General features: G+C 55.6%; 1 protein-coding gene across 1 annotated transcript in view; it reads right to left on the bottom strand.

Moving 5' to 3' along the window:
- Positions 1-25,443, bottom strand: part of SH3PXD2A (SH3 and PX domains 2A) — a 230,524-nt gene that overhangs the window by 99,105 nt on the left and 105,976 nt on the right. Inside the window, 2 exon segments of the mRNA XM_026494048.4 lie at positions 9,391-9,482; positions 17,936-18,012. Of these exon segments, the coding sequence (XP_026349833.1) occupies positions 9,391-9,482; positions 17,936-18,012 (169 nt within the window).

Here is a 25,443-nt window from a genome sequence, read left to right as displayed (position 1 = left end):
GACAAGGCTCTCAGTCTCCAGGAAGACAGAATTTCTTTCGATTCCTGCAAACTGCCCCAGTCTCAGGGACTCTCTCTGACCTGAATGTCCTTGTCTCCCACTCCCCTAGTGGGTGTCTCTGGCCTCACTCTCAGCTTGAATGCCACTTCTCCAAGGAGGCTTGCCTGACCACCTCACCAGGCTAGCCCGTTGCTGTGGGCGGCCCAGCACCTATATAATCACTTGGCTGATTTCTGCCATCTCCACTGGATTGGAAGCTGTAATAAGCCCCATTTTACAGGTGAAGAAACTGAGGTCTTGGCATTTAAGTACTTCCCTGTACTTAAGGCCACAGAGTAGGTGGGGAAGGAGCCAGGGTGCGAGACAGAGCCCTCTCATGTTCGCTGCCTCCCACAGAGGCAGGCCAGGCCCTGCCCGTGCTGTCTCTCCACTCGGGCCAAAAGCTCCCCTCCGGGAGGGCTGAGGGTTGTCCATTTCCATGGCCCTGTGCCTCACACCAAGAAGATAATCAAGTTTGACTGAGCGAATGCCTCCTGCCTGGATGCCAACAGAGGCCAAACACCTGGGTTTGAGGGTCAGATCTGCCATGGGTTCCCAGTGGAGGGGAAGCTAACCAGAGGACTGGTTACAACGGAGGGGTAATAATTACAAGGGAGGGGGAACCGAGACACCCTTGAACATGACGTAACTATAAAGCAGGCCTCCAGGGCTCTGTGGGGGAGCTCGTCCTGACTTGGGAGCAAGGGAAGAGGCCCGTGGGGGCCTCGGGCACCTGCATACCAGGACCATCCTCCTGGGGCTAAGGTTTCAGCGAAACACACATGCCCCTGGGCCCCTCTACCTTTCCTATCCTGCCACCTCCTTCCCATTCCTGCTGGAGAGAGCTGAACCCTTGCTCCAGGCCTGAAAACGGAATAACCTTCTCTCTGTAGACTCGGCCTGCATAGGCCTTTGCTCTGAGCTGGACTGTTGAGTTGACCTCCCTGCACTTCCCACCCAGCACGACAGCCGGGCCCTCAGAAACCCTTGTTCCCCAGGGCCGAGGCCGCTTTCAAGTGGGTTGGAATCAGCCTCCTGTGGGCACCTTCGTCCTACCTGCCCACCCAGGTTAAAGGTGGCCATGGCAGGGGGTGGGCACAGTCTGCTTGCATGAAGCTCTGTGCTGGTCCAGCCCCCCAGCTCCCGGTGGACCCACGGTGCCTCCATCCAGCTGGCTCTCTCACCTCAGCACAAAGAGACTATCTGTGCAGCTGCCAGTGGCAGGGGGGCTGGAAAGACAGTGTGGCCCTGGCCAGATGGGTGGTGGCAGAGCCTGCTGGCAAGGGTCTAAGCGGGACTCAGCAAAGCATAGGGCGGGTGAGTGGGCTCTCCACTCCAGTTCCCAGGCCACCCGCCCCCCGGGGAAGGCCAGGTACAGGGATGCCTGGGAGTTCTAGAGAGCCAGCGGGGTGCCTGGGGGCCAAGGGGGGCAGCCGCACCCCACCATCAGCACCAACCCTGGCAAGCACTGGCAGAGCTAACCATTTCCATTCCCCCAGCCCTTCCAGAGTGGCCCTTCTGCACCCAGGCCTGGGCTCATGGAAGAAAGGGAAGGAGAATAGAAGTTCCTGTGAATGAGCCGTGTGGGGTCAGGCACGGTCGAGGCACTTAGGGGCATGAGCACCCTTGAACCTTCCCATTGTCCCCACGTGGGTATTGTTGGTCACTTTCACAGATGCCGAGGTCTGCACAGATCTGGAGAGGGAGTGATGCATTCAAGGCCAAAGCAGAGCCAGGTGTTCTGACTGTTGTCTCTGCAGTTAATTTAAGTCTATTCAAAATATCGACCTAGTGGCAGCCTTGAGCCTTAAGTCCATCAGCCCGTGAGTTCCTGGCACATAGTAGGTGCTCAGTGGACACGTGCTGAGGAGGGAACGCACAGCAGAGACTCTCCCTCCAGGGCTCTTGTCATAACCTTCCTTTCGCCTCAGGGAAGAAGAGAGAGGTAAGCAGCTAGTGTGTGCTCCACACACATCATCTCATTTAATTCTCCGCTCCTGGGCAGAGAGGAGGCTCCGCCATCAACCCGCGGTCACCCTGCCATCGGCAGCGGAGCCTGGATTCTAACTCAAGACATCAGGAGTCAGACATGAGCAAAGCAGGCAGCCTACCTCCTGAGCAGGCCTGACCTGGAATTCAACTGGGACGGAGGACGGGGGTGCCCCCTGGAGGAGCCTCCCTAAATTCTCAGGGTCATTCTGTCAGCACCACCCCCACACTCTCTGTCTTCTTCCTGGGTCCTCCAGGCAGGGCTCGTAAAGTCTCTTCTGTCCTCCTGGCCTCTGTTTTCCCCGGGGGAGGGCAGCCCCAGCCTCCATCCCTTTCAAGATATAAATGGGAAGGGAGGCCGGGAGACCCTCCAGAGGAGTGCGTTTTCTCAGGTTGGCCCTCTCGGCCACCCCAGCCCCAGAGCCTCTGTCTGCTTCTGCTGTGCCCTGTCCTCCATTCCTGGAACCGTTGCTCAGCCCCCTCTGGGGCAGCCCTCACTCCGGACCCAAACCCTGGACTCTGCCCAGAACAGGCCTCCTGGTGGGACAGCCTCCCTTTGTCGCGGGTCTGCCCAGCCCCATGGCGGGCAGCAGGGAGGCTCGGGTGGAAGCCCAGCCAGACGCCGGTGCTCCGGGCAGGCTGGGGCAAGGACAGTTCTGACCCGATCTGGCCATGGGCCCACAACCTTGTACCCCAGGTCCCTCCAAACATTGGGCCATTGTTCCGGGCCGTAACAGAGGGTGGCTCTGTGGCCTTGGGGCTGAACAAAAACCCGTTTAGCAAGGCTCTGCTCCTCCCATGCAAGTTCAAGAATTCGACCAGGATCCTGGCTGGCTTCATGGGAAGAAGTAAGCTGAGGAGACAGGCCTGAGCCTGGAGCTGAGAGGGGGCAGCAGGGAGCAGGGGACCCTCAGCCTGCCTCGTGGGCCTGCCACATGCCACTGGTGCTATTGTGTATGCGGTGAGCCCCTTGGGCCACAGGCTGCGGGGCTGGCAGCAGACGGACACGTGGGACGCTAACTGTGTGACAAGAGAGAAGCCCAGCCACCCAGCCTGGCCTCTGTTTTCCCCTCTGTGACACGGGGGGGCCAAATGTGCATATGCTCACCCCGCCCGTGGACTTGGGTGGAGAGCAGAGGGTCAACCGTAGCTGGGTGGCACAAGGAGGCTGCAACACAGCCCTGGGGCCCCAAGTGACACACCGGCGTCTCGCGGCCGGGCCCTCCCTGCCTGGGTGAGGATGACGCAGGCCCCGGCTGACCGCACTGTGTGCCAGACTGTCACCCTCCCACGACCCGTGGGCGCAGGCACCATTGTGATTCCCACTCTACAGATAAGGAAACTGAGGCACAGAAAAGCAAGAGGCAGAGCTGGCTTCTGAACCCAGGCCAGTGACTCCAGAGGGATCAAGAACACTCTTCACTTTGCTCCTATGACCGTGGGCAGTTCTAGTGACCAGTCTGTTAAATGGCCTACACTTTGTTGTGGCTCCGTCAACTCTTAGAGGTACCAGGCCACAGAGACGTGAGCTCCCGTAGTGGGAGAGACCCGGGAACAGACCCATGTGGCAGCCAGGGGGTGGGCTTTCTGGAAAGTCTGAGTGGGACTTAGTCCTGTGGCAGGTGGGGAGGGGGGCAGGACATTTTTCAGGGAGAGGGGACAGCAGGGCATGGGTTTGGAGGCTGGCGGTAGCTGGCTGCACTCTGGTGACAGTCTAAGAATAGGGGCAGGGCTGCTGGGCTGGAGGCTGGAGAGATGCAAAGGCAGGTCATAGGCCTTTGGGCGGGGTGGGGGGGGGTTCCTCACGGGGCTGGACCTCTTCCTGCAGGTCCAACCCTTTCCAACAGGAATGTGCATCAACCCAGGGGCCTGAAGACCGGCCTCATGGAGGTCCCTTTGAGAACCTTTGGGTTCACTCTTTCAATTGGATGAGAATTAAAACTTGTAAAAAGAGGCATTCGCCGGGTCACGTGGCTATCTCCCTCGGAAGTCCTGCCAAGCCAGCCGGGGCCTGCCTTAGCTCCCCTTCGCCATCACAGACACCACACGCCTCCTGTGCCCGTGGGAGCCAGGCCAGCTGATCCCTGGCCCCCCGGCCCAGCAGGGGGTTGGTCCTCTGGGAGCTCTGGCACAGCAAAGCCCCGGAGGGTGGAAATGGCAGGTGTGGCCCCAGAACCCTGCTGGGTGGGCCACATGCCCCACCGGGGGTCACCCTGGGCACTGTGGGGGTGCCAGCTCTAGCTGCCAGGAGACCAGACTTGGCTGGTTGTCGGAGTTAACCCAGGATTTGTGTGTCACTGAATTCCCTCGAGCTCCAGGGCTGCTTCTTTCTCTGCTTTCTCCAGATTTGGTGACTAAGGCTGTCCCTACCCTAGCCGGCCACATGGCTGCCCCAGAGTCCCCGGAGAGGAGGCTAAGAGATATCACCACTAGCTTCTCTTGCCCACCCCTGCCCACCAACCCCTCATTACCCAGGGTCACCTACAGGTCTGGGCCACGTGCTGGGAGCTGGAGGGAGAGATGCTCAGTTCCCTTCCAGGGTGTGTGTGTGTGTGTGTGTGTGTGTGTGTGTGTGTGGCAGGGGGTGGCTGACAGGACAGTGCACCCCGTTCCCCGGGCCTGTTCAAGGCCTACCTCCCCTGCTTCTCAGCTGTGTGGCCTGGAGCAAGCCCTGTACCGCTAGGGCCTCTGTTTTCCCATCTGCTAAAGAGGGATAATAGGACCAACTTCAGGGGTGGTCTGAGATTTAAATGAGATGATGCATAGAGTACAGAGGAAGTAACCAGTAAAGCTAGCGTCTTTCTTTTCCTTTCTGCCCGCATGAAGGCACTCACACATGCATACACACGCATATGTGCAATTGTACACACACACACACATGCATGTACACATTCCTATTCAACCACTGGGCTTCCCAAGAACACATCATCCTCAAGAAGAAAATAATTGTCAAAGGGCCGAGGCTGGTCTCCATGTGCCCTGGCTGGGTGGGGCCCAGGAGGGGGCGCTGTGAGGAGGCGGCCGACCTAGGAAGCAGGAGCCGAGCGATGGGTGAGGGCCGCGGTTAGATGCGGCAGCCTGGAGCCAGCCTGCCCGGGGTTTGGATCCTGGCCCTGCTGTCTGCCAGCTGGCTGACTAGGTAAGCTGCGTCGGCTCTCTGGGCCTTGATCTCCTCTGTGGAATCACGTCACGGTCTGTCTCCCGTGTAAGACTATCACGAAGGCTGAACGATCAGTCTTTCCTGGGGCAGATGTTTTCTGAGCACCTGTTCTGGGCGCCGGGGGTGTAGCACGAAGAGTACAGGTACAAGCTCTGATTCCCCCAGACCCGACGTCCCGGTGAGAGGGACCGACGGTCACTGCCGTGGTGAACAGGCCACATGTGGGTGGTGACACGTTCTCCACGAGGAAGGATGAAGCCAGGAAGGGGAGGGCAAAGCGCTGGGGGATTTTAACAGAAGGCCAGGGCCCGCCCTGCTGAGCAGCTGTTTGAGGAAAGACTGGAAGGAGGTGTGGGAACAGGCCAAGGGGCTCACCTGGAGAGGGGCCAAGTGGCCCCGGCCGAGGGAAGAACCAGTGCAAAGGCCCCAAGGCCGAACCCGGCTGGCAGGTGCAGGCAGCAGCTGGCAGGCCAGGGTGGCAGGAGAGGAGCCAGGTCAGGGAGCAGCAGAGGGCGCCGTCAGAGGGAAGGGAGGGCCAGGCCCAGGGGGCCTGACTCTGAGGGCCATGGGGGGCACAGAGGATTCCGAGTAGAGGAGGGACATGATCTGATGTGTCTTTTTAAATGATCCTTCCTTGCACTATGTCGAAACGGACCATAGAGAGCAAGGGCAGCGGCAGGGAGGCCAGAATCGAGGGGAGGACCAGTGATCGGGCGGCTCGGGGTGGGGGTGGGGGCAGCAGGGGAGATGGTGAGAGGCAGTCATGGTCTGGAAATACCCTGAAGGTAGTACCCACAGGATGTGCTGAGTGGATGGCGGGGTGTGAAGGGAAGGGACGACTCTGCTGGGGTTGGGGCTGGCACAGCAGCAGTCCACGTCAGTGTTAGTCGTGGGGGGGGGGGCAGGAGCTGTCCTCCTGGTGTGGCTGCACGAAGATGGGGCGCCACCATGGCTGCTCTGGGTCAGGCTCCCCTGAAGGGTCCATCTACAGGAATGTGCTTTCTGTGTGCGGCCAGTGGTGCACAGCAGGGCTAGCAGTTCAGAAGACCCTGCTCTCCCACAGAAGCCAGTGAGCGGCCTGGGATCAAAGCCCAGGGGCTCGGGCCTGCTCCACCTCCCCCATCAAGGCTGGGCTGCCACAGCCTTGCCTTCCCAGCAGGATGCAAAAGGGACCCACGCCACCCCCCCAGGCCCCGTGAACCCCTGCAGGGCCCCTCAGCAGCACACTTGAAAGAGGCAGGGGGTTATCTGCAAAATTCCAATTAAATCCACAGGCTTTGATAATTTGATAAGCCGCTCTACAGTCGCCCCTGAGTCAAAGTACACTGTTACTTGATCCTGTGTTTATGTTTCAGGATGAAGGGGGAGGTGCACTGGGCCGGGAAGGTGCCGGCAGCTCTGAGAGAGGGGGGTGCAGGCCCTTCGGGATAAATCGTCAGCCTGTCAGGCCAGGGTCACCTACGGGTCTGGGCTCTTACGGCAAGCGCGCCGTGGTCTGGAACACGAGTCTCTCTCAGCTGCTCCTGGGAGCTGAGCGGGGCCAGGGAGGAGAAGCCCTTCAGAACCGTCTGTCCACAGCTAACCCGACTTCCTCAGGTCTGTCTTGTGCTGGAGGGCTTCCTGGTCGCAGGCCACCCCTTGCCAGACCAGCTGTGAACCAGCCCAGGTGGCTGGTAGCACCTCGAGAAAGAGGTAGATGACCCCGCTGCCATGGTGACTTGGGGGCAAATGCTTTATGACCCCCCCCCCCCCGCAAAAGCCAGACTGTGATCGTCAGGGGAGAGTGTGCACTAAGCCGCGTTCCATTCTGTTCTAAAACCTTCCATGAACAAAACTACTGAGCACTTCCTATGGCCAACAGCATTGACTAGGTTGTCTTCATCCACTTATTATCTCTGTCAGCCCTCTTGACCCTTCCGTGAGTCCCACGTTATCATGTGTTAGGGATGGGAAAACAGAAACACAGAGTAGTTGAGCCAATGGCCAGAGATCACAGCCTTGAGTGGCAGGCCCTGACCCCAGAGCCTGGCTCTGCAAAGCCATCCCCACTGCCTCACCAACGCACCACTGTCTCCCCACGCTTGGTTAGCCTCACTCCGAGGGCCTTCCAGAGATGGGCAAAAGGCTAACCTATCGCCATGAGTGCGCAGCCAGAGAGGTGAAACCAGACCGCTTTATTTCGCTGATGGGCAGAGAACAGGGCTAGGGGCACGACCCAAAGGCACGGTCAGTGACTTCGCGGCGAGGCACCTGCTACTTCACCCGACAGCAGTGACCCCTCTCCCCTCCAGGGGGCACGTGATCACATGGGACTTCAGTGACGATCGCCTGGGGAAGGACATCTCTTCTCTCCCCATGGAAGGAAGCAGACCAGAAAAGGAAGGGGAGGCTGTGAGAGACCATCACAGACAGTTGGACCAGGGACACTGCTGGGGTCTCAGGAGCCTTCCCCTGTCCTGGGAGAAGGAGCACAGGGGGGAGGACGAAGAGGGACACAGACAGGTGTCAGGACCACAGTCCCGTTGACCCCTTCCAAACCAGGGAGGCAGGTGAGAGCAGTGGAAAGAGTACACGCCTCTGTATGAACCTGAAGAATCTGGGTGCAAGTCCGGGCTCCTGCAGTGAGCCCCTGTTTCCTTATCTGTGATGTGGGGATAAGAATATATAACTCTTCTCTCATGAGCCTGACCACAGTAGGTACAGTGAGAGCAACGCTTCTCCCTCTGGGGAGAACACACATTTCTATCTCGTTTTGTTGTTTACGGAGCTCTTGCCAGCCCTCATGCCCTCTGAGTTTCACAGATAATCCCTGGAGGTAGCAAGAACACGGATTCATCACTATTCTCTTTTTTACAGATGAGGGAAATGAAGCTGCGGGAAGCCACGGGAGTGATCTGCTCGAGGCTGTGTGGCCAGTAAGGAGCAGAGCTGGGGTGTGAACTTAGCCATTCTCTGTAGCTTTCAACGAGTCTACCTTGTGGACCAGTCACTGATGAGTTTCTGATGGTTTGCAGCATTGCTCGTTTCTTAAGCCCATGGCAGCCATCAGAGAGATGGTGAGCCTCTGGGCTGGGTAGGTTTTTCTCCCCCAAAGGGTCCAGGCCATTTTAGGCCCTTGATCTTCTAGTATGAGTGAAAAGAGCAGGGCCCCTTTCGGCAGGGCTGCCAAGTATGGGTGTGCAGACCGTGCACTTTACAATCCCCATGGGCACGGTTCACAGGGCAGTGAATGGTGCCCTTAGAGCCACGCAGTGCACACCCTTGTCTTCAGGCTTCTCCTCCCCATCATCAGATGGCCTCTGGCCTCTTCCCACGTGTCCCAGACTGTTCCTCTGTACTATTCTTTCCCTTCCCTCTGGAGTACCCGCCCCGTTTGCCTCTCTGCCACCCATCCTGGTACTTCAAGATTTTAGGGGAAAAGAGATATTGAGTGAGGTGATCCAGGAGCACCCCCCTCAGTCCTCCTCCCACCCTCTCCCCCAGCCAACACTCTTCCCTGCCTGCCCTCTTCTGCTCATCAGCTCCTGGTGGGAACCAGAGTTTTGTGTCCACTGAGAACCTAGTCTAGTGAGGGAACTGTTCTGAGCAAGAGAGGGTGGCCCTCACCATGGAGTTTGGTCACGTGTGTGAGAAACCAGCATGACCGGGTACACCATCTTGACCACCAGACCCAGGGCGTCGTGATTCCAGAGAGTAGAGACACCTGCTTGGTTGCTCATTTCTCCCCAAACAGGGAAATACTAGCCAGCACTGGGCCTCTAGGAATCAAAGATTTGGGTTCGAGCCTCCTGCCTGTCCCATATCCAACTAGCTGTGTGACTTTGGGAAGATCACCTCACCTCACTGGGCCTCAGTTTCCTCCTCTGTAAACACAGCTACTAATGACTGTTGACCCTGGACATTTGAACAGAGGCACCACCATACTTTCTCTTACCTCATCTGCTCCTTACAGACACCTGTGAGCTAGAGAGAGTATGCAGGAAAACCTGCTCCCCAAATGCAGAGACACCCTTCCTTGCCAGCCCTGGGGTCAAGGGGAAATGAGGAGCAAGCTTTGGCAATAAGAGCCTGGGGAACAACGGCCCATACAGCTTTCGCCCATCCCTCCCTTTCCTTGTGTCTCCACATCCTAGCCTCTCCAGGCTGCCCTCTGCTTCAGCCACACCTCAAAGCACACAGAAGAGGCCTGAGCTGCCACTTACTCTTTCGGAGGGTTGACATCCTCTGGTCGGGCCTCAAAGAACCGAAAGACTTCATCACACTGTGAAATGTGGGGAGGCAGCCGGACAAGTGCCTGTGGAAAGACAGGAAGAAAGGGCATTAGGTCTGAGGAAAACCCAAAGCAGGGTCACCTTGGGCTGACAGTGATGGCAGAGGCTCAAAGACAATGCCATAGACGACACAGTCAACCAGCCAGCCGCCCACCCAACCAGACAACTCATCAACAAATCAACTAATCAGCTGGCTCACAAAACAGCTCTCCCTCCATCCCATCCACTAGCCAACCAGCCAATTAATCCACTAACCAACTCGTCAACAAATAAAAAGAACTCACTGGTCAGCCCCAATGAATCTATCAACCACCAGCCAACAACTCAACCAACCAACCATTCAACAAGCCAGTTCGCCAACCAAACAACCAGCCACCCAAGCAAAAAACAATGCCCATCGATCCCTAGGTCTCAGGGCCCTCTGGAGCTGGTCATTCTGTGTGAACCCTGAAAAAATTCTCTCCTGGCCACAGAGGAAGTCCAAGATCCTTAGCCTGACAACCCAAGGTCTTATTCTACCAGCCTCATCTCCCACTAGTCACGTTCCAGACACGCCAGAGTCACCGTCCCTAAATACTGACTGCACAATTAATTATTTAATGCCAAGCAGATAATTCTAGTAAGGACAACAGGGGACTGTGGCAGAATCCGATGGGACCTAAGATGATTGGTGAGGGAGGGGGTTGGTTTGGAAAGACTCTTTGATGCTGAGACGAAAAGATGGTCACCGTGTGGGGATAACTGTCCAGGTAGGAGCATGGGCCAGCTGTGAGCTTGTCATCCAGGGAGGCCTGAGAGTCTGCTGCTGGAAAGTGAGGAGTGACAGCTAGAGGTGGTCAGAGCTCTCGCTGCACACCAGCACATACTCTATACCTCAGAGCCTGGGGCACCCGGGACCCCTGACCCGCCCAACATGGAGGGAGGCGGAGCGTGAGACCAGGTGAAGCCCTGCTCCTGGCTGCTCCATTCCGTATACAGAGAAGATACTGGAATGATTCTTTAGTACAAACAGACAGGAGAGGTTGCTGCCAAAGCAGGGCTGAGGGCCAGGACCAAGGGAATTCTGGGATAGAGCCAGGAGATGGCAGAGGAAAACTTGGGACTGTGGGGATTGCGAAGGACTGCTGATGAGGAGGCCAGTGGTCAGCAGAACAGGAGACGGTCACGTGCCTGTGCCTCTCCAGCCCCCTTCGTCAGGGCTGCTTCAGGTGCCATGACGCGATCTGGCAGCTCCCCTGTACCGAGCGCGCTGGGGCCTCCATGTGCGGAGTCACTGGGAACCTCATGATGGTCCTCTTGAGGGCAGATCTCATCCTTATGTTACGGATAAGGAGGTGGAGGCTCAGGGAGGCCACGTGGCCTCTGTCAAGGGTGGGAAAGAACTTGCTAGAAGGTAAGCTCCATGCTGTCGGGAGTCTGTTCTGTTGACTATGTGTCCCCAGATCCTAGAAGAGTGCCTGGCACTGAGCAGGCAGGCAACAAGCATTTGCTCAAACAAATGAATGAAGAAGGGTTTTGCTGGGCAAGAGCCCAATATACAATACCAGTGGGACGTGATAATGGGGCAAAAGAAAAAAAAAATGCACACATGGTCTTTGGCTGCAAGGAGAGAAGTCTAGTGTCAAGGAAGAGGGAAGCAATTGTTCAGTTCTTCTCTGAGCTGGTCAGGTAACCATGCAGGTGTGGCACTGAACACCAGAAATCCCACCATGGTCCTTTCTGATGTCATACCCGCACCTGGGCAAGATGAGACAAGATCGAACTGGAGCCGGTAAGACGACACTATGCTACTCACAGCTGTTCTTTCTAGAGCCCATGGCTTTCCAAGGGTCTCTAACACATCCCATCCCCATGAACGGCCAGGAAACAGAAAAGGGAAATGAACATTTAATGGGCAACTACTGTGTTTCAGACACCATCCTGGCCCCCTTGACCCCAATCATCTGACAAACAGTGAGGGCTTTTCAGTGTGTGTCTGACATGGGGCTCTGCCGGGGGTCACGGGGATGAGTCAGACGCAGCCTCTGCCCTGCAAAGGCACGTCTGAGGACGTGTTGCTGGACGTAGACATTCTGTCCTGGAGGCAGACATCCTTGCCTTTGTTTATGACGGGGACGCTGGGTTATTGTGCTAACGTGCAGAACGGAAGCCTGGGCTCAGCCAGTAGAATGGGTACAAACTGCCCCCAAAGCGTCCCAGTTTTCACGTAACCTACATGGCATGTGCTGTTTTCACCCCCAGGAAGGGTAGAGGGAAAAGGAAAAGAAACATTGAGAAAGGAGAGAGAAAGAGGAAGATAGAGACAGAAGAGAGAGGGAGAGAGGTAAAGAGACAGAGACAGGTAGAGAGACAGATGGAGAGACAGACAGACAGGGACAGAGGGGAAATCAGGCCTGCGCGCAGCAAGGGCCCCTGGGAGAACCTAAAGGCTGGGCTGGGCAGGCAGGCAGGCAGGCCGGCCGCAGGAGGGAAACCGTGACCAGGGACCCAGGCTGCGTGCAGACTCGCTGCCAGGCTGACCGCCCTGAAAGGAAGAGGGAAGGGAGCCAGGGCAGGCTCGCCCCCCCGCCTGAGCGCACTGCCACCCACCCGCGGCGCGGGCCCTGGCCGGCCAAGGGCTCGCGCAGCCCCAGCAGTGAACACAGGGGCTCTTCATGCCGACAGAGACCGGCATTCCGGGGGCAGAGGACGTGTGGGCCGTGAGGGCCTCACACAAAGAGGCCTTTCGGTCGAACCGCCGTGGCATCTTTATTTAACAGAGAGCCCCGAAGGCAGCCGCATTGAGGGCTCATCCCGATTTCAGGCTGACGAGAGGCTCTCGGCTCACGGCGGCTTCCATCAGCGCCGCCGCCAAGCCCAGCTCTGGCCAAAATCGTTTGGCAGGAGAGCTCGATGCCGAGCAGTCAGTCCCTGGGGCCTGGGCCGGTGATGCCTGCCAGAGCTGGGGAGCCCCCCAGTCCAGCTGTTCTGAGAGGAGCAGGTGGGGGCCGTACATGGGTATTTCCAAGGACACCACCCAGGCCTAAAGGTCTGCCATCGGACATTCAGGATTTCTGCCGTGGGGTGGTTAAGTCAGGGCCTCAGGGCCAGCCAAACACGGGTTTGAGTCCTGGGTCTACCATTCGTGGGCTGTGTGGTGCTGAACGTGCTTGCCCTCTCTGAGCTCAGCACAATGCGTTCGGTATGGCATCTGTCTGTTAGGAGGCTAAGTGAGGTCATGACGAGGAGGAGCCCAGCACAGTGCCTGGCGTTGAGTAAACACTCTGGAAATTTTAGTTGTTGTACTACTGTCTTTGTTGTCATTATTTTCTAGGTGAGTGCAGTGATACATACTGGAAAGAACACTGGAATGGGAGTCAGGAGACCTCAATTCTATGGGGCGCCTGGGTGGCTCAGTCATTAAGCGTCTGCCTTTGGCTCAGGTCGTGATCCCAAGGTCCTGGGATCGAGCCCCACGTCAGGCTCCCTGCTCAGCGGGAAGCCTGCTTCTCCCTCTCCTTCTCCCCCTGCTCGTGTTCCCTCTCTTGCTGTGTCTCTCTGTCAAATAAATAAATAAAAATCTTAAAAAAAAAAAAAAAGAAAAGTAAAGGAGACCTCAGCTCTAGTTCCGGTCCTCGCCTCACCTCTCTGGTTGTCATTTCTTACAGGATAAAGTTGACTAGCTCTGGAACCTCACGCTATTTCACGGAACGCCTGTTTGATGAGGTAAAATGAGTTCTGTGGGCACATGTGAAATGATGCCTTGTAAGATGCCCACGTTGGTCTTGGCGCTTACCATGTTCATTAGTATAGCAAAGGCTCTGAGAAGCCCTGCAGGGAAGAAACCTATAGAGCTTTGTTTAGGTCAGCATTTATTAATAACCATGACATGCTGGGGGACTGGCCCATTTAATCATCGCATTAACATCACATACCCATCTCACAGGGTATGACAATGATTCCAATTTTACAGAAGAAGCAAAGAAAGCACAGAGAGGTTAAGTAATTTCTCAAGGCCACAGAGCCAGTAAGGAAGATTTTCAATTAGGCCATCTGAGTCCAGAGCCTGTGCCCCGTCTCATCTACTGGTCTGTACTGCCTCCAGCACTACCCACAGGTCTCTGATTGTGGAGCAGGTCCTCCAACAGTTCCTACTGACAGCCCACCGCACACAGCTGGGACAAATCCAGGCTACAGACATTCTGAAATTTCTTCCAGCTCTAACAGTCCCTGACTCCAGCATTGCAAACAGCACCACTATGAGTGAATTCAGTGTCTGACCTATCAGTCTGACTGAGCCTTTCAATTCAGGTTAGGTGGGAAGAGCTGGAACGAGCATGACCTCCTAGCTCTCAGCATCTAGGGAGGGGGCATTGCCCCATGGGGCTGCTTAGAGTACACAGGCCCTGTCCCATGACAGTTGAGCTGACTTCAGTCCCTTTCTGACCTTGCCATTCTGTGGTCCAGGGGGTCCATGAGCTGGCTAAGAGCAGATCTGGAGAAACAAGGCAAGGGAAGGAGCCAAGGGCAGTGGGTACCTAGGGCTGGGCTCCCCCAGCCAGGTGAAGAGGTGCTGACAAGCCACCCAGGTTTGCCATCAGCCAGTCCTTCCAGTGCCCCCCTTCCCCAGGCCTAACCTGCCCTGAGGTCTCTAGCTCCTGGCCTGCCCCACACCATTTTCTGGGAGCCAGTGACATGGGCCACCATTTGCACAGTGTCATTCTAGAAGACGCAGATTCAGATTAAGAGAGAGGGTGGCTGCATTGTGTGCCTCTGAGACCTCCACCCAGATGCGGCTGGCACAACCTGGTTTCTCAAGTGCAGTGGCATGGGAGGGGGCCCAGGCAGACTGTCCTCAGCCCTTCCTCAAAATGACCCCCCTCCATGAAGCCCACCCCTCTGGGTAGGTCTGTCCAAGGACAAAAAAGTTTTACATCTGGCAAAACAACTATGGATCAGTATTTGCTCTCTGCCTCCGTCTCCCCATCAGCAACACTCCTGGCCCAGGTCAGCCTTTAGCACGAGGGCCACAAGAACAGTCGGTCACCCTGTATCTAGGACTGAGTATAACAGGAAGCCGTGCTGCTTCTTCAAGGAGTGTGTTTCGGTTGGGACATGAACCTTTCTCTTTATTTAGGCGAGAGCCAACGATGGGTCATGCATGGTGGGAGGAAAATGCCTGGGACTAAGTACCACCACCCCGAAATAGTCTCAGTTTTCAAGTCTGGGAAGTGGGGATAAAGAATGAGTCTGGGAGACGTGGAGGGTGGGCAGAGTTCCTTACCCCTTCAGGGCTGACTCCCCCTCCCAGTCTGACTACAACCAGCCCCTCCTCCCTCCCACAAAGAAAGCCATTGATCCTGAAAGCAAGTCTATCTTGGACAGCAGAATAATAGAAGCAATCTCAGCTTTTTGGGGGGGAAAAGTCTAGCTGCATGCACCAGGAAATGGAGACTTGTATAAACGTCATTACCATGGCAAAGAGCGAGTTGATCATTCTCAAACACTCTCTCTCACTGCCCCCCACCCACCCCCTGCCCCGGGATATTTATTTTATCCCACAGACAAACACTGCAAACATGGATTTCACACGCAGGAACGGGGTAAATGGAGTCACTTATAAAACTGTTAGTCCGAGCCCCTAAAGTATAGCTCACGCTTGTTAGTGAGATGAAAGTCTTCGACTTTTTGAGGCCACAGAACCATTAAATATTAACCACATAACCATGTTGCCCATTAAATTAATTTATGGAGTTAAAGAAATGCCTTTGGAACCCCTCTTGATAGACACCCAGCCCTCAAGTGCCACATAAAACAATCAGCCGGCTGGTGCTCGGTAAATGTTCCGTGACGCTCATCCAATCTGCTCCATCTATGTTTAAAATTAACACTGAGATTTGGGCTGTGAAACCACCTTTGGGCAGAGGGACTGGCTGGCCAGCGAGGGCAGGGAGCCGAAGTCTGGGGAGCTCTACCGCACGGTCAGACTTTCCACGTCTGAGTCCTGGCAGAGGAGCGGGCCGCTCTGGGTGCAGAGCCAGTATCACAATCTTGGGTGCATTTGAATCCCCAGCAAACCCCGGGCTGGGAGTCCACACTGTCTAGCAGTCCGAGGAAGATGCTGGCCAGCCAAGCAGGGCTGCAGATACAGGGTATTGGAAATAAAAACCCCAGAGGTTCTTGGCAGTGAGTCCAAGGACAGACACGGACAAGGGAAGGGCTGGCCATGGAGCAGACGGCACATGGCTCTGACCATGGAATTCACAGAGGGGGCCAGTGATATTGAGTGAAAACTTGGATCCTGAGTGGCCATAGATGGGACCATCGGGAGGCAGAGCTGTGACGTGTGATGCTGGGGTGGCGGTGGCTAAGGACTGTTTCTGGCTTAGCCCTAATGACCATTCCAAGGTCATTCCAAGGTCTCTGACAATCAGACCAGAGATCCCAGCTTTCTAGTTCAGCAGAATTAAAGGTCACTTCTGCGCTGACCTGACCCCCTGCCATTCGCAGAGTAAATTATAGCCTGTGAGACGGCTGGCTGCTTGCTGAACCCCTGCCGTTGCTCCTTGTGGCTGGCTCTGAGCAGCTCTTGTCTGTGCTAATCAGGTTAGGAGGCCCGCCTCTTGCAGACCCCACTTAAAGGGTGCCCCCAGCCACCAGCAGCACCACTGGGGCCCCAGAGCCCCCCTGAATCTCATCCTGATTCAGGAGTCCTGTTCAAAGCCTGATCCCCAGAGATAAGATGTTATCGGTTTCCTTCTCCGGATGGCCCAGGACACACGACTGCAGATGCCTGGGCTCACCAGCCTCGAGGCTGATGTGAGCCATAAATCCCCAGCTGGGAGAGGCCTCCCCTGCCCTTCGCCCCCTCCTCCAGGGGCTGTGCCCATTTACTTAACTCCTTGGGAAAGGAATAAAGAGAAATAAAAGCTGGAGCGGCAGCCACCAATTGAACTGGAAATGGCAAATGCCTTTTAAAGAGAAAAATGAATGTTGATCCGAAGAAGAGGAGCTTCTCGCGTAAGGGAGTTCATCACTGGGAATTCTTCTTAGGTTAAGGCAGAAAATGTGACCAAGTATAATCGGCACGGTCACGAAATTGAAACTTGGGTAAATGGAGATTCTATGGGTGCGCTCGTCTTCCTATTGGCTTGGGAACATCAGTTAATATAGTTAGCAACTTGCTTCTTATTTACACACTTTTATTGTTTTTGAATCATAAAGTATTAGTGCATAAAGGGACCCTGCAGCCACAACTCTGTGTAGGGACAGAGCATTTGAGAAGCAACAAACACTGTGATACACAGTCTCCCATCCGGCCCCCTTCAGGAGCCCTGTGAGGGAGTTGTCTTTACCCTGTTTTACAGACGAAGGAACCTGGGGCTCAGAGAGGGAGACTAGCTTGCCCAGAGTCACAGAGCCAGTGGGGGGCAGTGGGATTCGATCCCAGCTCTTCCCACTCTAACACCAGCTCTTGCAACCAAAGACGATCCCACACTTGCCTCTCCTCAAGACTCTTGAGTCAGACTCCACAGCGGGTTTCATTTAACTAAGAAATCCTATCTCCATGAAAGCCAGTGGTAACGTTAACTTGTTTACGCCTTGTAGTAATAATAATCAAAAGCTGGTGTCGACTGAATGCCTTCCCTGTGCTGGACGCTTGCTGGCACCTGGCCTGTGTCCATTCCTTTCCTCCCCACGACTCCCTTCTGTGGAACTCCTGTTCTCCTCCCTCTCACACAGATGTGGAAACTGAGGCTCTGGGAAGGTAAGTAACTTGCCCAAGTTCTCAGTGCTAATGAGGCAGCCTCGCCATCCAGAGGCCACGTGCCAAGGCCACTGGAGTGGGAGCCTGTCATTTGCACTGCGGGGGTCCCGGGCTCTAGTCAAAGTGGAAGGACAAATGGGCTCTTCTTCGTGACATTGCTGTCACTCTGCCATCTCTTCTTCGGCATTGGCTGTTCTCATGCCCCTGTGCACATGCACCTGGGTGTGTGTGTGTGAGCACTTGAACGGGTAAAAATGTGTACACAAACAGCTGTAACCATCAGGACTTCGGTGAATAAACAAATATGCATTGCAGAGGTTTCAGATGCTATTGAACTCAGAATTGATTCTGACAATTCGGGTCCCAAAAGGAATTCAAAGCAACAGCTCTCCTGTGTCCAGCAAAATGTCACATACAGAACATCCCGTCAGCGGAAGACCCCTTAACCGAGCTCCCAAGCCGGTGGAAGTGATTTAAAATAGCGTTTTGTAAACATGGGCACGTCCCGAAAGAAGTCTAGTCTCAGCTGTGATCCCAAGGCCCTTGGGCCCCAGAAGGAGGCCCAATCAGGAGAGACCCCTCCCCGAGGGACACTCAGACCCACCACCCTGGCCCAGAAATGCCAGGCGTCAGGATGCACCTGCCAGACCACAGCAGAAGGTTTTGTACAGACAGACAGACTCTCTGGCGGAGGACCAGCCCCTCCCCCACCGCCAGGCACACCCTTACCCGGCAGTACTCATCGATGGGCTTCAGCCTCTTCACGGCTACGTCCCGGATGTGGCTTCTCCGGAAGAGGATTTTGCCTGGAAGAGAGACGCTTGTGAGCCGGGTGATTCTGGGGAAAGCTGCCACAGGACCCCGGCCTCCTGCCCTCTCATTCCCCTCTCCCTCGGCTTCTCAGCCTGGCAGCTGGCCCCCGAGTGCCACCACCTCTGCCCCGTCAAGAAAACAAGAGAGGAGCAGTCACCTCTCCTAGGGGGCAGGAGGCGCCCGAGGCTGAGGGCCCAGGACCTCTGGGGCACAGGCGCAGCCTCAGAGGCTGCCATCTTGGCCAAATCACCTTGTCTGGGTCTGATGGCAGGATCGATGGCCTGGCGCGGGCGCGGCTCCCGAGTGACCTCACAAATAAATACAAAGGACGGCCCAACCCACACGCTGTGTTTTGTTCTCAGGCCCTTCCCTCCTTGAGAAATCGGCATTCATTCCTGCCAGCCAGGCAGGAATTCCTATTCTTAGTTTAGGTGGGTGGCTATTTCCAGGGCGGGCACGGGCCAACGCCAAGGGAGCACGGCTGCCCCAGCCTGCCTTCCCTCCAGCCTCTCTGCACACACGGCCTCCAAGCAGTCCGGGCTGTGGTGCAGACGGGCTGGTACACCCCTCTGCAGGTGTGGGGGGGCTTACAGGACATGCCAGCCCCTCAAACCTTCCCAGAAGGCTCTTCTGAGCTAGCCAAATTAAATTTCAACAACTAGATCAACGCATAGTCCTTTTCAGCCGGTTCCATTTAGAATGTGAAGTCCTTGGTCTGACTCTCAAGTCCTAACACAGCTGACACATCTGTGCCCCGTGGCCATCAACGTCTAGGTCAATGCCTCCCTTTTAGAAGGCCTTCCTTGATTGGCCAAGCTGGCAGTAATCTCCCTCTTTCCAGAACATCCACACATGTTGTCCATTCCTAAGGTATGGGCACACATTCTGCCGTGTGTGACAGATATATGAGAGCCTCCTTCCATCCGGGGCCTGGCTGACACATCTTAGAACCCACGTAGCTTGACAAGCGGTAAAGTGCTGGCCCTGTAGTGGTAATAAGCATCTGTTGTCCCTGTCTGTCCGATTTCCCTCTGGAGAGCCTCCCTCCTCCATTCCCAGTCCTTGTGGTTCAACGGGGCTAACCACACTCCCTGGCAACAAGGGCGGGCATGTGACCCAGCCCAGCCAACCAGAGTCGGTGATTGGCTCAGAGATGGGCAGGGGACCCAAATTAGGCCAGGAAGGGTCAGCCCTGAGACTTCTGCTGGAGCCCTTTCTCTCCCACAGTTGCTGAGGTGGCAGGATGAAAGCCTGGAGCTTCTCGTGGCCATCTTTATTATTTCCTGAGAAGGAAACCTACTGAGAGAAAGGAGCCACGTCTGGAACAAAGTAGGTGCTCAATTAATGTTTCCTGAATGGTTGAAAGCAGACCAAAGAGATGACGAAGGGCAGATTCCTTTGACAACATTTGAGCAGCGGGACATAGCTGTTCTGAACCCAAGGTCTACTGGTACTTGTCACATGTATAAAACAAAAAAATTACCTTTTATTGAAACTAATTGGAGATGGATTTTTATCACTTGCATTAAAGGAGTTCTAATTAAGATCACTGCCATTGCATGTGAGCACATGTGTAGACTGCACGTCAGTTCACTAGAGCCCCTTCTATCGAGGCCCAGGGGAGGTACTAAGCATTGTCTTGGTTTAGGTTGTTTCCCAGACGCAGACCCAACGACGAGGCGCGTCAGTGGCTTATTTGGAAGCCGTTCCAGAAGATCCGAGGAGGAGAGGAGAGGAAGGCAGGGAAGGGAAGGGAGTACTCCCAAGCCAGTTAATCAGCATGGGGAGCCGCAGCTCAGGTCCACTGGGGAACGCCAGGGGACAGAGCAGACGATAGCTCAGGGGTACCCCGACTGAGGGCGACGAGCATTTATCATCGGCTCCCAGCTCATGAACGTCGGAGAGCATCACATTCCCGGCACTTCGGCCAAGTAGGTTTGCGAGGCTAGAACAAAGCCCCCGGCTGTTCCCATGAGCAGCCTTTGGAGACAGAGGTGAAGGGGAGGGGACCAGGGGGCGGGCGCTGAAAGCAGCTGCTGTAGCCTGAGCCCCCTGTCACCTGAGTACTGGCCACCAGCCCTGCTCCAGTCAGACAGCAGAGCGGCTACCTTGTAAACACCCACCTCTCGTGGGTGACCTGCTTCCCACTGATGTCTTTCGTCCCCCCGCATCGGGTGTCACCAGCTCCGTCCTCCCCTTGGCGCCACACACTCCACTCAGCACAGGCTTTGCCTACAGCAGGCGCCCCCCAGGTACCTGCTGGCCCATTCACTTTCCTCTCGTGGACTGTCCCTCCCTTGCTCTCTGAGGCCAGGCCGACGGGTCATCTCCCCATCAGAGGCACGATACTCTGCAGACTGGACAATGTCACCGAGATAAATTGGCTCTGCCACGTGTGTTCCTTTTGAGAGGAGATAAAACATGATTCATCAAGACACTGGAGACGGCCTCTCTTCCTTGGGGGAAGATGTCACAGATTTGGTATTCCTGGCCTCTTTGCCTCCTACCCTTTTTTGGTTGCCTGTCGCCTTACTGCCCCAGGCCGCGGGAGCCTATGCGCATGGCCGTGGGGACAGCGGCATGTGAAACAGCGTGCAGCGGGAGGAGACCCGCTCTCCGGCCTGACCAGAGTACAGGCAGCCCTGGGCGGGCTTCCTGAGCCCTCGGCCTGAGCCTCCTTCGACGAGAGCTGGAGGCTCCCCCGGCCCAGGGACGCCCGTGGCCACACGGCATCTCACAGGAACCAGAAGAGTTCATCTGAGCAGCGAGGAAAGCAAAGGACAGACTGAGGCCCACAGACCTGGCTCTGCCCTGTGCTCCTCCTGAGATGAAACATGCCTTATCTATTCTCCAAAAATAGCACTTCTGTCCTTCCCCATGCTGGCGGGGGACGGAAAGGAAAGGAGGTAGATGGACTCCTGTCCTTCCCATGCTGGCGGGGGACAGAAAGGAAAGGAGGCACATGGAGATCAACTGCCTCCCTTTCCAATGCCCCATCTCAAGGCTGACCCAACCTCTGAGTTTGGTGTCCCCAAGATGTGGGGCTAGATACACAGATCACAGAAGACCCGATCCTGTTGCAGCAGACCCAGCAGAAAACTAACAATTATGGGATGATTAAGGCCTCCATAAGGTGCAGAAGGCTGGGAGAAGGGAGGGATGGGGGTGGGAGAGGTGGGGAGATAGGTGCGAAGGCTCCCCGCCCACACTGGTACGGCACACCCCTCCCGCCCCTCACACCCACCCCCTGCAAGGGAGGCCGCCCTGCCTCTGCGCCGGACACCTTGCACCCCCTCCACAAGGCCCGCGGGTCTGGTGCTCAGGTGCAAAGTCAGAGAAGTTCTGTACAAGCCATTTCCCAGCTGCTTTTTTGGAATCCCAACAGGGCTTCTCTCCTCCCCACTGAAATCCTGACAGGAGCAACGTTTTCTTTTCTTGGGGCTTTGGCACAGGCAGCAGAGGGCAGGAAGGGGGAAGAGGGAGGGAAGATCTGGAAGGGATTCTACGGTCTTGACTTCTCTGTTAGGAATCCAAACCGCGCTCAGAAAGTCACACCGGGGACTATTAAAAGGTAGAGAGAAAAAGAGGAGGAGGAGGAAAATCCCCATTAAGGAAGCTGAGACCACAGGGCCTTAAAGGCCTCTTGTAAATGTAAGTCAGCCCGTTCACAGGTCCTGCCAGAGTCTTCAAAGCCACGCAGATGGTGCCCTAGAAATACGATAAAGCATCATAAGGAAGATTACACACGGGCATGAAACAGACCTCAGCACATAACTCATTCCTGAAAGTGGAGAAGAAAGCTGTCAAGCCTGACGGGGTCCAAGCACATAAGTGTAGGTCCCTCCTGCTGCCGCTCTGGGCTGGGCTGAGAAGGGGACAAGCAGAAGAAGCAGGGGCCTCAGCAGGAGTCCTGGGTTCAGTCCTGCCTGGGCCACAGGCTGGCTGTGTGACCCTGAAGTGGGTTCCTCCTCCGCTCTGGCCTCTGCATTCTCATCTGGAGATGCAAGGGCTGCTCCCTCCAGAGGTCCTACAGTGTATACAGCAGGGATGGTGGAATTGAGAGGGGCAGTGGAAGAGGGAGACAAGTGGTAATAGAAGCCAAGTGCTTTCTATGTGCCCAGCATGTGCTAAGAGCTTTCCATTAGATTCTCTTGCTTAATCCTCATGGCTTTGAAGCAAGCACTTTTTTAAAAAGATTTTATTTATTTATTTGACAGAGAGAGTGAGCGAGAGAGCACGAGTAGGGGGAGTGGCAGAGGGAGAGGGAGAAGCAGACTCCTATGGAGCAGGGATCCTGACACAGGGCTCGATCCCAGGACCCTGGGGTCATGACCTCAGCTGACGGCAGGCACTTAACCGACTGAGCTACTCAGGCGCCCCACAAGTATTTTTATTATCCCTCCTTTGCACAGGAGATGGTGGCTCAGAGAGGACTTGTCCGAAGTCACACAGCTATTAAGTGGCTGAGATTTCAACCTGGGATCTTGGAGCTCACATAGTAAGGGGGAGAGAAGGCAATGTACCCAGAGTTCTTTGGGGTCCGATCAAGTAGGTCCTTGAGAGCCATGGTGAGGACTTGGGATTTTATTCTGTGTGATGGGAGCATTATCAACATCTCCCCCCTGCTAGGGGCTATGCTGTGGTCTGGGGAACAGCTGCCTTGGGGGCTGAGAACTGTGTAAGCAATAACCATGGATGGTGGGAAATGCCATGGCGTACCACGTACAGACAGTCCTCCTGAGGTCTCTGCCTATCCCAGACAAGTGAAGCACTGAACAGATCAACAGAGTGGGAAGGAGAAGGGACCCAGCATCTAGTGGACTCTGGAAAGAAAGAGCTCCCTGACACAGCACACCTCCCTGTCCTTCCTGTCCCCCGCCCCTGCTCTGGTTGGGCAGGTGTCAGCCACAAGTCAGTGGGCATTGCCTGGCAGAGGCCGATCTCTGTCCCAGTCCCCAGTGTGGCCACTCTGGGCCAGGACACACAGATGGGGCCTTGACTCAGGAAGGTCCCCATGTTTGGGGGGGCAGAGGTATTTCTTCCTCCCACCCAGGATACCAGGCACATAATGAGGCATCTCCGTGGTACCTGATGGGTCTTAGTAATTGGCATTTGCTTCTAGAGAATGAATTGTTCCATTAGCCAGGGCACTGGCTAGAAGGAAAGGACTCGCCTCGGGGCCTCTTTTGGTCTGTGCAAGCTGATCTATTCTTGGCAGCCTCTCATCCCAAGTTCACAGTGTGTACGTGTGCGTGTATACTTCCTCAAACAAGCTCCTCTTCCTTGCTTTCCCTGCCATCCGGAATGCCATCTATCCACCCATCAAGAACAAGACAGATGCAGACCCTGCTCTCAAGGGTTTACATTTGAACTGGGGAGGGGATATGCATGGAAGGGATAGAGAATACAATTTTCCTATCTAGTAAGTAGCATGTTACACATATGCGTCTCTCCTACCTCTAAAAGAGAATAAAACAGGGTAATGGGGAGGGGCATCCCTGGGGTGGCAGGGGGAGAATTCGGCTAGTGGTCAGGGAAGTGTCGTGGAGACTGTGAGGAGGAGAGGGAGCTGGTCATGCAAAGCTCCGGGGTGCTCAGCCAGAGGCAACCACACAGCGAAGCTGAAAGACAGAAAAGAAGCCATGTAGTGGTTGTGTAAGCCACAGAAAGGAGTTTGGGTTTTTTTGAAGCACCTTAGGCCTCCTTCCCCATCCCAAGTTCTCCTCCGTGAAGGCTTCCTTGATTGCCTGCCTTTGCCCTCCTTTGCCAGCCTCCAGGACCCTCTGGCAGTCACCTCACTCTCGCCTCCCATCTCCTGCTGTCCCAGAGAATTTGTCAGGGAGTCACCATCCCAGGGTCCCCTCTTACCTTCCCAGGGGGCTCCCTGGTACAGAAGCCACCCCGGCCCCTCAGGGCACAGATGCTCCCAACCCTCTCCCTTCAGTGCAGCTCAAAGAGCCTGGAGCATCACAGGGGATTGGCCTAAGAAGCAGGGGAGGCCCGGAGGCCCCAGACCACATGGCGCAGAGACCTCGTTCTGCACAAGCAACACTCCTACTCATCTAATTGGATCTGAGGACAGAAAGGGAAGGGGTGCATTAGCCTCCCCGGGCAGCTAGAACAAATTACCATACGGTGGGTGGCTGAAAACAACAGGAATTTACTCTCCCCCAGTTCTGAGGCCAGAAGTCTGCAAGCGTGGGCAAGGCACCCCCAGAGATGCTAGGGGACAATCCACCCTCCACTCTTGCAGCTTTGGTGGCTGCACTGCTCCTCGGCTTGTGGCAGCATCACTCTCATCTCTGCCTCTGTCTTCACGTGGCCTCCCCCTCCGTCCGTGTCTCAAACCTCCCTCTGCCTTTCTCCCATAAGGACACCTGTCTTTGGGTTCATGCCTGCCCTCAATTCAGGATAATCTCATCTCTAGATCGTTAACTTAATTACATCCGCAAAGACCCTTTTTCCATGAGGTCATATTCACAGGTTCGGGGATTTGGATGTGGACATATCTTCTGGGGGGCCACAGAGCTGGCCTGACATGTGACAGTCTTGTATCCCTGGATTGCAGTTGCCCAGAGGGCAGGGATGACTTTCTATCCTCCCTTTGTCCCTGGGCAATCCCTGGCACAGAGCTGGGTGCCATGAATGTGGGTGCTGCCTGATGCCCTCAGGAGGGTCAGAGGATTGTCTGCAGAGAGTGCGTCAAGGGTCTCTGGAGCCCAAAAGGGGACAGGCAAGCTGTGTGGATCAGAGAGCAAGTAAGTGGGGGCGGCGGGGGGGGAGGAGTCCTCTCTGGCTCTGCTGGCTGATGTGGCATCCAGGAGAGCCTCTTCTTTACCAAACCAACTTGGGGAGAGAAGGTGTGAAGGTCACTAGAGGAACTCTCCCACCCTTGCAAAAAATGACATGTATGTATGCTCATAGCGTGTGCTACGGTCTAAATGTCTGAGCCCCTCAAAATTCATGTTGAAATCCTAATGCTCACTGTGATGGTATTGGGGTAGAGCCTTGGTGGGGGTGGTGAGGTGAGATGGGAGGCAGAGCCCTCACAAATGGGATTAGTGCTGTCATGAAAGACACCCCACAGAGGATACAGTCAGAAATCGGCAATCAGAAAGAGAACCCTCACCCGACCATGCTGGCACCCTGATCTCGGACTTCCAGCTTCCAGAACCGACAGAAATAAATTTCCATTGTTTATCAGTCACCCAGTGTGTGCGTTTTTGTTACAGCAGCCCGGCCAGACTAAGACAGCACTGCCTGTGGAGGGCGAAGGAATAATTAGCTTCCACCCCCACAGCTCTGGCTCCCAGTCGACTGGGGCAGGCGGGGGGTGGGGGTTGCCCATCAGCATCTCTAGTGCAGTGCCCTGAGCTTCTTTTGAGGGACAATCCCTCCTTCCCTCTCAGTCTGTCTGATTTCAG

Source organism: Ursus arctos, unplaced genomic scaffold (assembly GCF_023065955.2).
Source record: "Ursus arctos isolate Adak ecotype North America unplaced genomic scaffold, UrsArc2.0 scaffold_7, whole genome shotgun sequence".
NCBI classification, from domain to species: domain Eukaryota; kingdom Metazoa; phylum Chordata; class Mammalia; order Carnivora; family Ursidae; genus Ursus; species Ursus arctos.
The sequence above is the reverse complement of the archived record's forward strand: the minus strand, read 5'-3'. Positions and strand labels throughout refer to the sequence as shown.